The sequence below is a fragment of the Cydia amplana genome, chromosome 9, assembly GCF_948474715.1.
Source record: "Cydia amplana chromosome 9, ilCydAmpl1.1, whole genome shotgun sequence".
Lineage (NCBI taxonomy): Eukaryota > Metazoa > Arthropoda > Insecta > Lepidoptera > Tortricidae > Cydia > Cydia amplana.
Window position 1 is genome coordinate 16,075,440 of NC_086077.1, and position 14,982 is coordinate 16,090,421.

The 14,982-nt window shown below is 36.7% G+C and overlaps 1 protein-coding gene across 1 annotated transcript in view; it reads left to right on the forward strand.

Annotated features, from left to right (window-relative positions):
* Positions 1–584: 584 nt before the first annotated feature.
* Positions 585–14,982, forward strand: part of LOC134651240 (uncharacterized) — a 120,002-nt gene continuing 105,604 nt past the window's right edge. The window contains exon 1 of the mRNA XM_063506304.1: positions 585–784. Within this exon, the coding sequence (XP_063362374.1) occupies positions 718–784 (67 nt within the window). The 5' untranslated portion in view covers positions 585–717. The remainder of the gene's footprint in view (positions 785–14,982) is intronic.

The window sequence follows — 14,982 nt, forward strand, 5'->3', positions numbered from 1 at the left end:
TTAAACCCACACTCGTGTTTAATGCCCTTCATTATGTACAGTCACATAAACTACTATTATTCACTACATCACCCTACCACCTGTATTATTAATTCCATGGATTTATTTACGATTATTTTGTTACTTCATTAATACTACTTTGTTACTACATGTCACACGGAAGTTTAAATACAAACTCAAACATCATCCTGTGTGCAAGATTACGTCATTTTTACGTCATCCGCACTTTTTGTCCGACCCCTGTTTATGATGTATTTTCCTGGAATTATCGATTTGTTTAAAAGCAAGCTTGTATATTTTCTGTAGTTACAATAGTGTTTATTAACTCCAATAATTCGGGGAATTACCAATATACCACCAGATTGCCAAAATAGAAATAAGAATTTACACAAAATTACAACCTGATTTTAAATTGCACTTCAATATAAGTAGCAATCAATATACGCATTCCATAAAAATATATAAATATTATAATAGAACAAAAATATGTACATAATAACTCATCATTATACAGTAAAATCCAAAAATAACATTAAAAGAATCAATAATATCAAGTCATAGCATATACCGTGGCCTCAGCGCTCAGTCGTCTGGGCTGCGTAGCGTTGACCGGTCGTCATGCGCTACGCTGTAGCTCGCGTAGCCGCCGTGTTCGTAGCCGCTACGATATATTGAAAATGTTACGTGTGTAAAATACAGTATAGTGTGAATTTAAAAATGCAGTGGAACATTTGTGTGTTTGTGTGCTTCGTAGCGGTGTCCGTAGCGAATCCGGCCAAAATGGGTCAGTATTGTAGTTTCTGCTTGGCATGCTCGATCATGATAGTTGAACAAAGGAGCCTGAAGCAAGCCTCAAAGATATTATTTGTCTCCAATATTGCGAACACGTGTTCAATCGAATTCAAATTAGACCGTACAGGAATGGTTGTTTATGAACAAGGTTGGAATCAAGGATGCGGATGTTATTTAATAGAAGGGAAAATATTTAGCGAGGGCCAATTTAGACGAGGAACTGTATCGTTAATAAGACTACACTGTATATTTTTTATTATATGTATTATGAATATTCGGTGTTTATAATATGTGTACTACTACAGGGAATTTCAATATAAATTATAAAATTTCATATTTCATGGAAGTACGATTACCTATGAGTAATAAAGTTAATAATAGCTTTATAATTAAAAATTTATTTGTTTACAAGTAAATATTGTTTTACCAAGAACGGTTTTTGGATTGAATTGCTATTTTAGTCAGTTATAGGTTTTATCAAATTTATCAAACTTTTGGTAATTTTTCATAAGATAAGAGGTTAATTATAAGATAACATATAAAACATTGTTAACAAGTTGGTATAAAAAGTATTAGCATTTTGAAAAGAAATTGCGTAACAAACCGAAATAAATTGCAATTTGCATGATAAAAATAAGAATTTAGATCGGTAAAAAACCATTTATTATGTTATGTTTATTGTGTGTGTGTGTGTGTGTGTGTGTGTGTGTGTGTGTGTTGTTGTGTTGTTACGTTATTATCGACCTCAATCATTGCAGTGAACGTAATTTTTTTTTAATTAAAATGTACATAAATCAATTTATCAGCCGTTTTTGCAGTAAGTAACCATACTGTATACTTAACAGTTTTCGCAAATGATTTTTTCTACGGAAAAATTGTAATAAAACCTGTTTCTACAACTTTGCATTTTTTTGATAAAACTAAAAAAAATATAGGTGCTAAAGTCTGACTTTATAAATTATATCCTAGAATTTATATTTTATACATGTACTACTTAATATTTTTCGCTAATGAATTTTTCTACGGAAAAATTGTAATAATACCTGTTTCTACAACTTTGCATTTTTTGATAAAAAAAAAGATACTAAAGTCATTTGACTGACTTTATAAATTATACTTATCCTAGAATTTATATTTATCTTGAATTCATATTTACAACCAGACATCGGGGACATTTATGATTTTAATACATAATTATCTTAGGCATGTTTATGGTATAGTGTATATACCTATCTATTTATGGTAGGCATGTTTATTTCTGTGGTCCACATTTAACTACTGAGCTGGTTTTGATGGATTAAGAGTAGTCTACATTATAAGACTGGTTTAAAAAAAATGATTTTATTCCATTCCAATCCGTCAAGTTAAATCTTTTACATTGTTAGAATGGTCAGGCATTACAAGCTGCATATAAAATTATTACGAATAACAGTTCAAAGCAATTCATCCAATTACTGCTTCCTTCGAACTGTCCAAGTTTAACAATAGCGTAACGAATGGGAATAGACATTACACAATACAAGTCACACAAAGGACTTTTGTGACTATCGGACGTTCTTTGTAGTCTTAACTGGCAAGTCAAAGCTTGATTAGAGGTTAGTGTAGGTAGGTCAGAAACTAAGTGTTCGACAGATGTGTGCGTTTACCTTTACAGAACCCTTAAATGATCCAACTTTGCTCCAATATTTGCTCCATATAATTAAATGATTTTTTTTCTATTGTTGATTATTTTTTAAGTAGTTTTTTTTAAATGTTAGTATAGTTTTATATAGTTTGCCGACTTTAAAAGTAGGAGATACTAGTGAGACTAGAACTTGCGCACTGATAGCCAAACAACCAAAAGACGAAAACTTATTTCATATTTACAAACATAAAAAAAAAATACTAATAATGTGAGCCTATATGCGTCCCACTGCTGGGCACAGGCCTCCTCTCATGCGCGAGAGGGCTTGGGCTATAGTCCCCACGCTAGCCCAATGCGGATAGGGGACTTCACATACACCTTAGAATTTCTTCGCAGATGTATGCAGGTTTCTTCACGATGTTTTCCTTCACCAAAAAGCTAGTGGTAAATATCAAATGATATTTCGTACACAAGTTCCGAAAAACTCATTGGTACGAGCCAGGATTTGAACCCGCGACCTCCAGATTGAAAGTCGGACGTCATATCCACTCGGCCACATATATATATTATTAATAATTTAGTATTGATATACGTAGTCGTTGTCGTATAGGTAAATAATGATTTCGACATGATTAAATATGAAGTCAATTCTAAGAATGTTGAGTAACATTATAAATTTCTAGAAAAGCTGATTAGAACCAACAGATCCGAGTTATTATGTATCACTTATATTATTAACCAACCAGATTCGAGCGATTGTATTCAAAATATGTAAATAAATATAATAATAAAAACAAATATATATAAATTTATAATATCAAGTAAACAGGCTGCTCGTAATGGTTTTGGCATTGGAATTGGTTTGAAATTTTACTACCCTCGGGGGGTCACTTCACCAACCCTTAACGCTTTGGTTTTTATGTCCCATTTTATATTTACACACACCTTTTTATCGTTAGGTACGTATAATCTTTTTACGGCTTTTGTTTAGCTTCATTTTTTAGGGTTCCGTAGCCAAAAAAACGGAACCCTTATAGATTCGTCATGTCTGTCTGTCTGTCTGTCTGTCCGTCTGTCTGTCCGTCCGTATGTCACAGCCACTTTTCTCCGAAACTATAAGAACTATACTGTTGAAACTTGGTAAGTAGATGTATTCTGTAAACCGCATTAAGATTTTTACACAAAAATAGAAAAAAAAAACAATACATTTTTGGGGTTCCCCATACTTCGAACTGAAACTCAAAAAATTTTTTTTCATCAAACCCATACGTGTGGGGTATGGATAGGTCTTCAAAAATGATATTGAGGTTTCAAATATCATTTTTTTCTAAACTGAATAGTTTGCGCGAGAGACACTTCCAAAGTGGTAAAATGTGTGTCCCCCCCCCCCTGTAACTTCTAAAATAAGAGAATGATAAAACTAAAAAAAATATATGATGTACATTACCATGTAAACTTCCACCGAAAATTGGTTTGAACGAGATCTAGTAAGTAGTTTTTTTTTATACGTCATAAATCGCCTAAATACGGAACCCTTCATGGGCGAGTCCGACTCGCACTTGGCCGCTTTTTAGTTATTTAGGTCAAAATTCTCATTTCGCAGTCATAATGTTTCCAGGTACAGATTGCAATTTGTATCGGTATGTAGCCGGTAAAAACAAATGGATTTTCACCACACCAACCGGTAAAGGCTCCCTTGATTGTTCAAAAACTGATAGCAAAGTTGCATTTTATTCACATGTGAGGCAAAGTAATCAAATGCAAATTTTGATGATCGGTGCTCCCGGTACTGGTTTTCCACACAAATACAGAACCGGAACCGATAATTCCCGGTTCTCGCCATACAAACTCAATACCGGGAGCATTCCCTAATTCATTTGGATTTGATTTGGTTTGATTTTGTTTGATATCTTACAGTAGATTATCAAATTTAATCGACTAATCACGTATTATAATATGTACCTTACCTACCTAACTGAAGTATAATTAATTATATAGTATTACAATAATATACCTACCCTTACTAATACTTCATGAATTTAGACCAATCAGCCAAAACCTTACAGTTGATATTTTCTTCGGGTTGGTGTGGTGGAAATTTGAAAATTTTTGTATTTCACTCGGGGGCAAATTTTGTTTAACTCTCGTGCTTTGAAACCCTCGCAACGCTCAAGATTCCATTTTTACAACTACATTTTTCGAACTACTCGCTACGCACTGTATTGGTGCGATCGAGAGAGAATGCGATCGAGTTCAAGCAGTAATGCCAACTCATGGGAACTGTCTGTGCAGGTATCTGTTCGGAAAGAGAAGAGTCGTGGAATGTATTGGGCCCCATATATTCCACGACTCTTCTCTTTCCGTACAGACTCTAGAAAAGTTCAAAATTCAAATTTCAAAACTCAATTACAAATATCACCATAGCAACGAAGGTATAGCGAAATTCATTCCTCGTAAGTTATCTAAAATGCAAAGCTATACATACGGCACGTATAATTGCGTCTTCTCAATTATGCAGAACCGGCTCACGAATGTTATTACACCAATTTACATAAGAGCATTGCGACGTATGTCAAACATTAGAAGTGATGTTCATAAGGGCTTATATTAAATTAAGTGCATCACCTACGTCAAACCAATCGGGTTAGCCTCGATAGCCCTTACCCTGTTGCTGTGATGTTATATATGGATGAACCCTAAATACGAATAGATTATTTCCAAATAAAGGAAATTAATTTATGAGAGAAACATATAAAGCCAAAAAAATATTATGTATGTGTGTATGTGTGTGTGTGTGTGTGTCGAATTGGCCTCAAGGTCTCGTTACACTAGGCGTGAGCATCGTGGCAAAACGTATTACGAATTACTTCAAAGGTGTATGTTCGTACAAGGGGGACGGAACTTGAGGTTACAAAAAACAAGACGGTTGTAACTGGGGGTGGGAGGAGGGGGGAGGGGGTGCATATTCGTGCCATACTTGATTGCTGGGGTGTCTTAACGATGTACACGACAGCAATTTTGAAGACTTTATAAGCATCTTTGATCTGTTGCTACTTTGTTCGTTTATAATGTACCTTTTCAGTACATATGGGGCTACTTTTCCGCACTAGTGCGAAAAATAGCACTTTTCGTGCGTATGTCGAAACTTTAAAGTGCCATAATGTACTGTAAAACGTTGTTCGATACACGTGCGAATAGGAAATTCGCAACTCGTTTCGAATTTCCTCTTTTTCGCACTTGTATTTAAAATAACTATTACAGTACACATGGGGCTACTTTACCGAGCTAGTGCGATAATTAGAACATCTCGCAACTATGTCAATATTTAAAGGGCCATATGTACCTATACATAGGTACTGTAAAACGTTGTACGATACATGTGCGTATAGGTAAATCGTAACTCGTGTCGATTTAAAACACTCCCTTCGGTCGTATTTTAATTTATCGCCACTCGTGTCTAATTATCTATTTTCGTACTTGGATCGTAAATAACTAATTATTATTTTACTCCAATTTATGATATGTGACGTTACATTACATTTGTGTTTTTGTTTAAATTTTGTCCATCTGTCATTTTGTCTATTTGCCTGCTACCTCTTCAACCTACCATAAAACTTATGTAAAATAATAATTCCAATTTCCACGATCCATTCAATTTAATTACAGTTATAAACGTTAGCGACTACGATTTCCTATAAAACCCGGCAAACTTAATTTCAGTCCATTTCCATTGGAACTCCAAGAACTCAGATGGAATTTCGGTAATTCCAGAGCCCGTGTACCGAGTACCTACTGAGACTGTTTCGAGACACATTAGTGTAATTGTGTGCTGAGCAAATACGTTGAGCGGGAATGTAATGGTTATAGCACGAGATGCATACAGCGAGGGTAGGCGGTAGATTCGAAAGGGTATTTTAGGAAAAAAAAAACAGGCAAAGTGCGAGTCGGACTCGCGCACGGAGGGTTCCGCACCATCAACAAAAAATAGAGCAAAACAAGCAAAAAAACGGTCACCCATCCAAGTACTGACCCCGCCCGACGTTGCTTAACTTCGGTCAAAAATCACGTTTGTTGTATGGGAGCCCCACTTAAATCTTTATTTTATTCTGTTTTTAGTATTTGTTATTATAGCGGCAACAGAAATACATCATCTGTGAAAATTTCAACTGTCTAGCTATCACGGTTCGTGAGATACAGCCTGGTGACAGACGGACGGACGGACGGACGGACGGACGGACGGACAGCGGAGTCTTAGTAATAGGGTCCCGTTTTTACCCTTTGGGTACGGAACCCTAAAAATCACGTTTATTGTATGGGACTTAATATTTATTTTAATGAGTTTTTTTTGCGGAAGAAGAATTTTTTATGCATTGTTTCTACGTATAAATAATCATACAAAATATTTGAAATAAATGTCGTAATGGATTGAAAATGTCATATGTACTTACCATGTATGTAGGTACCTATGTCTTTCTTAGTCAAATGTAAAAAAAATCTTATCACTATCACTACGTATCACTACTTACATATGTAGTATAAAACAAAGTCGCTTCCCGCTGTCTGTCTGTCCCTATGTATGCTTAGATCTTTAAAACTACGCTGATGCGGTTTTTTTAAGAGATACCATGATTCAAGGGGAAGGTTTATATATAATTTGTTAACCCGTGCAAAGCCGAGTCGGGTCGCTAGTTTTGAATAAGATAAACCAAAGTCCCCCCACATTCAGTAAAAGGAAATAATACATTTTATACGAAAACGCCAATAATATCTGTGACAGTCCCATAAAGTCAAAATGGCTACGATTAGCGTTTAATGGCGTCACGCAGCGAACATTCCGCCGAATTTATGACACCATGGATAAGGTTGCTTTACAAATTCAGCAATTTGGGCCATATGAAGACGAATGGCTGAAACTAGGTCTGGTAGTGCTGATAATTATGTAAGTTTAATTTTATTATGGAACCGCCCTAGCTTTGCACGGGTTAATAAATTATACATAAACCTTCTTCTTGAATCACTCTATCTATTTAAAAAAAAACCGCATCAAAATCCGTTGCGTAGTTTTAAAGACCTAAGCATACATAGGGACAGACAGACAGCGGGAAGCGACTTTGTTTTATACTATGTAGTGATTTGTAAATTAGTCATAGCCCACTGGCTACTAGTTCTAGTCACTAAACACACTTGTTTAGTGACTAGAACTAGTCAAATGCAGTAATTGATAAAATAGCAGTTTGATTTTAATTAATATTATTTGGTATGGAGCTACGTAAATAAAACTAACTACCTAAGTGTAAGTGTAAGGCCTGAGTGGACGCTCGAAGCGGAGCGTTCGGCGGGGCGTGCAGCGTGGCGTCGGGCTCACAAGTGATTTGAGCAGCGTGCACTAAGGCCGCTCCTATACGTTTGCATTTGTTTAACATGCACGCCGCACGCCCCGCCCCGCTGCACGCCCAACTCGAGCGTCCACTCAGGCAGGCATGAGATTTATACGACGGAGTCGGATTAAGCTAACTCTGCTGCAGTAATGACAAAGTATTAGAATGTCATCATAAATATTAAAATTGAGGTTTATAAGGATACACTCACATATGTACCTTCCTTCTTCATTGTATTAAAGTCGAAGTGAGAGTTTTAAAAAGACACGAGTTGCTAATTACCTATAATGGTACCAGTTGAAATTTTTAGTTCTTAGGTGACCGGTATAGAGGCACTATACAATTACTCCATGCATTTTTCTTAACGTTCTCACTATCGACTGTCATTCACGGAACTCATATGGCCCTTTACAGTACTACATATGGCCCTTTAAATTTTCTAAACGGGCACGGAAAGTGCCTATTCCCGCCCTAGTTCAGGAAAGTAGCACCATTATGTACCTACTGTAAAGGTTTATTATTGAATACATGTATAAAGAACATTAAGAAAATAAAGACTACAAAAATGTTTCAGTTGCGTTTCCTCTCTCCGAAACAATAGATATATCACAAACAAAATTAACGATTCGACAAATCTAATATAAAATGCTATAATAACATCAGAGTTCTACTAATTAGAAGTTTCTACACAGCGTTCACGCGTCTAAGACAAAGGCTGCAATATTGCAATGTTACTGTACAACCAGGAGCACCAGTACCCAAGCGAAATGATCCAAAAACGACTTAATCCTCACGAGAATAAGAGCGTGTGTGTATCATGAACAAAGCTTAGTTGCTAACTGTACAGTAATTAATCACGGCGAGCAATTATTGCTCTAAGCTGGGACGGTAAATCAGCTATAGTTATAAATGGGTCGCACGAGGGAGAGACGCGCGAAGCTTCTCCGTTCGATATTTGAGAAATGGTGGCTATTTATTTTCGTAGGGTTAGGCCTTTTAAATTTATAGACGAGTGATTTAGAGATACGGTTTTTATAAAAATCGTATTTGATCTACTAATATATATAACCCATACGTTGCAAATTGCGATCTCTCAAGCTATAGGTAGGGTTTTATTTTAATATCGCTTTGGAGACAATGGCCGCCTATCCCCCTGGGCCTGAGACCCAGAGCCACTTGTTTATGTTTAGTGTTTGAATTCGGAACCCTTATTTAGTCAATGAAAGTTCACAATAATCATATTAAAATTTGGAATCTGCACAAAATTTGGCACACAAGGTCTCCGGAGACTAATGGTCGACTGCTACTCCAGAGGTGTCATTATACGCATTCACACGAACCTATAGCACACTCCATTGCTTCCCCAAATATAAATAGTTGGCAGTAATATCGCGCTGCAATACTGCCGCAATAATGCACTGCATTGCTGTAGAAAACGTCAGAAAGTTAATTTTATTGAGAAATTTATATTAAATTTGACATTTATCGTAGTAATGTAGTCGGCAGCATTAGTGCAGTAGTATTGCATCCAATCCGAACGAATTATTTAAGACATTAGCGATCGACTGTTTTAAAACGTCATCTCCGCTGATTTTTCTTCTCCATGCCTAGACAACACTGCTAATGTGTTTGGTTTAGCAGATATCTTACAACTATGCAGTCTACTAGGAAACTTAGTGATTTATCAGTTAACTTCACTAATGTCTTTCCTTTTAACAAGCTGTTGTTCTGCATCTAAGCTTCAGCAAATACCTAAATAATAATAATTTAGCATATACGTCCCACTGCTGGGCCCGGGCCTGCTCTCATGCGCTGCGCTATAGTCCCCACACTGGCCTAAGGATGACTCACGTTAGACCGGGCCGTGTCCGGGCCGGAGCTTCCGGCGCTTACTTTTCTATGACAGATGACAGGTGTTCACGTGATGCTGTCCATAGAAAACGAAGCTCCGGAAGCTCTGGCCCGGACACGGCCCGGTCTAACGTGAATCATCCTTTATGCGGGTTGCGGTCTTCTCATACAAATTTGTTTTTATTAACGGATGTATTCTGTGTGCCTGGTTTCACGATTTTTTTCTTTCACCGAAAGTCTAGTGGTTTATATCAAATGATATTCCGTACATACTTACTCGTAAGTTCAGAAAAGCTCATTGGTACAACCTAGGATTTGAACCCAACCTCCGGATTGAAAGTCCGACATCAGATCCACTCGGCCATCACCGTTTCACCAAATACTTATCGTATTCATATTTAGCTAGGTATATAAATTGTATTCTGTCGTTCATATTCATTATTATCATCAATCAACATTAATATTGTTGCCAGACAGGCTTTTACTCTGACTACAAATACGTAGGTAGCTAAGGGGTCGCATTAGTGTAAGGCCTGAGTGGACGCTCGAAGCGGAGCGTTGGGCGGGGCGTGCAGCGGGGCGTCGGGCTTACAAGTAATATCAGCAGCGTGCACTAAGGCCGCTACTATACGTTTGCATTTGTTTAACATGCACGCCGCACGCCCCGCCCCGCTGCACGCCCAAAGGCCTGAGTGGACGCTCGAAGCGGAGCGTTCTGCGGGGCGTGCAGAGTGGCGTCGGGTTAACATACACGCCGCACGCCTCGCCCAACTCGAGCTTCCAGTCAGGCCTTACACTAAGACGACTGCTATATAACAATTAAGTATGTATATACTTAATGGTATTGGTGATGTTAACGACTATCTGATTGTTGCTTCGAAATGACGTTCCATATAATTTTGATGTTTGTTTAATCAAAGTCGAGCAAAGTTACATTAAACGACTTCTAGAATTTAACAAAAAAAATTCAACCCATCTATATATTTACGAAAAATAATATACCTGCGGACTTCTACACTTTTACAAAATATTTATCTACTCATCTATATTTTTATGAAAAATAATATAGGTACCTGTACCCGTAGCATGAGTCACTGACAGTGTCAAAACTGACATATAGCGTATATGCACTGTTATGCGAATACGAGCGAGGTGCATAGAAAATAAATTACGTTCTCGATAGCGTTTATGTCAGTGCCAAACTGATTTTGACGTTTCACTAGGTACTTTCAATTATCTCTTTTCTTTCAATCTTATTTTGGATATTGAGAAGGTATACCAGTCACGCTTATTTAATAACAAAACTTCCGTGAGACACAGACATAATTATTAAACCCAAGCCGTTAACGCCACCGTTAACGCTAGCTCCTGATGACCAATGATCGGAATAGGTAGTGTCATTTGGGGTCAATGACCTCAAACATTGTACTTAACATGGATAAGACTCGGGATTCCAAGACTCTTATTTTTTCACGAAAATATTTCTTGGCATGTCTTTGCTAGGCTACATGACTAATTTTCATTTATGGTATCAATCGATCGGGTTTGTTTTTAGGATCAAATCATCAAATGTCTATATGGGACCCATTGCATTAAAGCAACACAAAAGTCAGAAATTATAGTCAAAGTCCGAGAGTAGCACTTCACTCGCGTAATGCCCCTCACAAAAGGATAAGTGAACGTGACGTCAAGGTCATTGAGATTCCATCTTGAAGTATGGACAAAACAAGAAAATTGCGTTTTTGTCCGTGAAATATTGCGTTTATGTATATACATGGTTGCTATACAATATTTTTTTGGATAAAATGTAAGGAATCGAATGGTACCCTTACTTTTATCGTTTTTGGAAGTTAAAAAAAACTTAAGTTTTGAAACTTTCAGGTCCTGTATTTTTGTAACTATTCCGTATTTTATTTTAATATCCACATTATTATGATAAATTGGTTATTTTGCTATTATCTATTTTACTGGATTTTGTTATAAAATTCAACATGTGTCATCATTCCTATTGAAGTAGGTAATATGAAAACCCGGGGTGAAAAGGTATATCCATACTAAGCTTACGCACCGAAGTCCCGTGAAATGGCACTACCAATTCTGATCACTGCTGATGACTCTTCTCGGTACGGAGTGAAACATGTCGAGCATTTTCGACTTAAAATAAGTGAGTGACCCGTTTTTAACACATTTAATACACCCTTATTTAACTCGCATACTCGTTATTTATAGTTTCGTCGCATCGTGAACAGTGCCAACAATATTAAAGTACTGCCAACTTCTACGATCGATCACAACTTTTAACGAAATTAGGCTTTCTAGCTCTTCTTTCGTAACTTATGTGTGACATGAACAAAACACATATTTTTTTGTAAAGTTTAGTTTTCTTGACGTGTGCTGTGTAATGATACTTTGTAATGTTTTTGGTATTATTTTAAGTGCAAAGTGCGATTTTGGAAACAAAATCGTTAGCTTTAGCTGTTTTATATTTTAAAAAGAGACATCTAGCGAGCAATTCAGTAACTAATTCACAGTATGTACCTACAAAATATTCGGCAATTTAATTTCTAAACACCGTTAAATAAATACCATTCACATATAAGTAATAAAAAAGAACCAGAAACACACTTCATAATTTTATTGATCAAGGCACGTTTATATATTGACCATAATATCAACATTTTCGACAACATACGTGTATATTTATAAATCGCAAGGAAAATATAAATATTAAATATAACGTACCACGTGTAATGAAAGCTGTATTCAGTATGTATTTTTAATACAATCGAAAATAAACCGAGGCGTAGGTTTCAGTGCCATGAAAGGATTATTATAAAAGAAATTCTTAATTAGCCATAATTTTTAATGTGTTCACAAATATCTGAACACACTCTGTTCAGATATTAGTGAACACCTTGGCCGCTTTGATGTATCTGATGGCGACTGTACATTTGTACAAATATTATTTTTACAGTGTTTTCGATCTATGTTTTGCCAATAACGACTTCTTAAACATGAATGGCTTTTCCTGTATATTTTCAAAGCTATAGTTGGCTCTAAACTCGTATTTGTAGTGTGACGTGACGCGTCAAATTATGGGATTCGCCCCGATTCCGTCGCGGTAATGTCATTTGTGTCACGCGTCGGTGCGCTTTTTCATCCTAGTGGCGAATAAACGCATTTGACGCACCGCTAAATGAATAATCCGGTCACTGAGTGTGACAATTTCGTACTACCTTTGCTGAAGTTCGTTGCAGTTTTCTACGCCTAAAAATTGAGTTTTTCAACCCGTTGCTAAATTTTGTAAGGTGAATTTATAGGTCATACTGACTGATTAACTTTTACTAGTAATATGGCGCCAAACACAAATTCGCGAAAAAATTTGGCTCTCCCTTAGAAAACATCGACATCTGATTAGCCTAAGGGCTCATTTAGACGGTGCGCGAACTCGTAGGTATACGATTTTAGTTACATTGCGGACCATTGAGTAACCTCAATGTAACCATCAACTCAGCCGACCGATCAAATGACGCAATATAATGAAACTCGCATGCGAATTCTCGCACCTTAGGTATGGACCCTTAAGGTATGAACCAGTTAATATTTATAGTAGTACGTTATGATACTAGTGTGGCTACGATGGCCATTGCACTCGAGCTGTGCGCGGGAGCTAGACGTATCACTAGGAAGTGAGAAATGTTTAGATAATCTAAAGCTAATTTTTAATGCTGCACCCAAATGCATTTTTTCAGTACTGTGGACTCAAATAAGAAAAACGTTATAGTACCCGAGTCGTAAACTATTATTGTATTGTCCACAGAAATTTATTGAAGTTTTTCTAAAATGTGTTTGACCCAGTTATAGGTACGTAACTGAAGGCTACGATATTTTCCTAAATAAACACATAGAGCGAAAGTAGACACATTTTCGGATAAATAAATGCCTCAACAGAAAAGTGTATGTAGCCGGAAAGTGGACGGGACGGGAAATTTGCTTGCCGGCGCGCGAATTCAACGGGAAATTGTATATTTATCTCACTCACCTAGAAGAAGTGTTTGTCTTGCTAGAGCTTTATAACCAACAGAACTAACTAAAAAGCTGAAATTATTAAATATTTTTCCTTAGATTTAGAACTGGCTCATATTTAAGTAGTACTACCTACTTTAGTCGAGTTTAAGCTTATTTTACAGTCGCCATCAGATACATCCGAGCGGCTGAGGCGCTCGCAAATATCTGAACACGCCTCTATTGTCAGGGCGTTAGAGTGCGTGTTCAGATATTGTGAACACCTTGGCCGCTCCTATATATCTGATGGCGACTGTACCTATTGGTATTGCGATGCAACTATACGATCATAATCATTATGAGCTGCATTTAAAATTTTGAATATCACTTTTTTTTGGTAAAAGTTATATACTTAATCCCACAGATCAATCGTGATGCGAAAGTTCAGTAAAAATAAGGAAACGCGTACGCGGGCGTGACCGGACTTATATTTTTACGAACTCAGAAGAAAAATGGCATATAAATAACATTAATCTGACGGTTATACTACCTTTTGGTTGTTCAAATAATATTAGACGACAGATATTACATCTTTGTGGACACTGACAACTTTTTTATTAATTTAATTTTCTTTCGTCTTTTGGTTTAGGTAAAGCTTACTCGTGAATGTAATTAAGGTAAAGAGATGAAATAACTTTGAAGGAATAAATATCCGTTTAGAATATTTAGAGGAAATATATTAGGAAGGAAAATAGGCCAAGAACACGTGTAAAACTGATATGACACGTGAACTAGAAGTCAAATATGGTTTTCATCACACTTGCTCGAAAAATATCTTATTTCATGCAAGTGCACTGAAAGAAACAGGCCTATTCGCTACGTGCACGACTGGTGCTGCCCTCATTTTGTCGGACTTTCTACGTTAAATCTTATGGAGTAAAATTAGTTCAAGCGGCTGCCGCTAGTACTAATATCGGACATTCCATAAGATTACCTGTGTTAATGACGATCAGCGCCACTTCCCCCTCCACCGACTTCGCACATTACCAATATTGTTCCCGCGAGAGTTAGTTGCATTGTGAAAAAAAAAGCTATAATTCCGGGAGTTATTCATAAACGTCTGCTACATTTGTCCCTCTCTATGGCATAACGAGAGATAGGGACAAACGACGATCATCAACTGATTAAGTTAGCAGCCGTTTATGAATAACGCCAAAAATGTTCAATCGTGACTGAATGCCGAAGTGCCTTCGATGCCTAACCTGTCAAAATGACAAAATGATAAAATTTAGTTTTTTTCTACGCAAGTGTGATGACGCAATTTCCTATAGT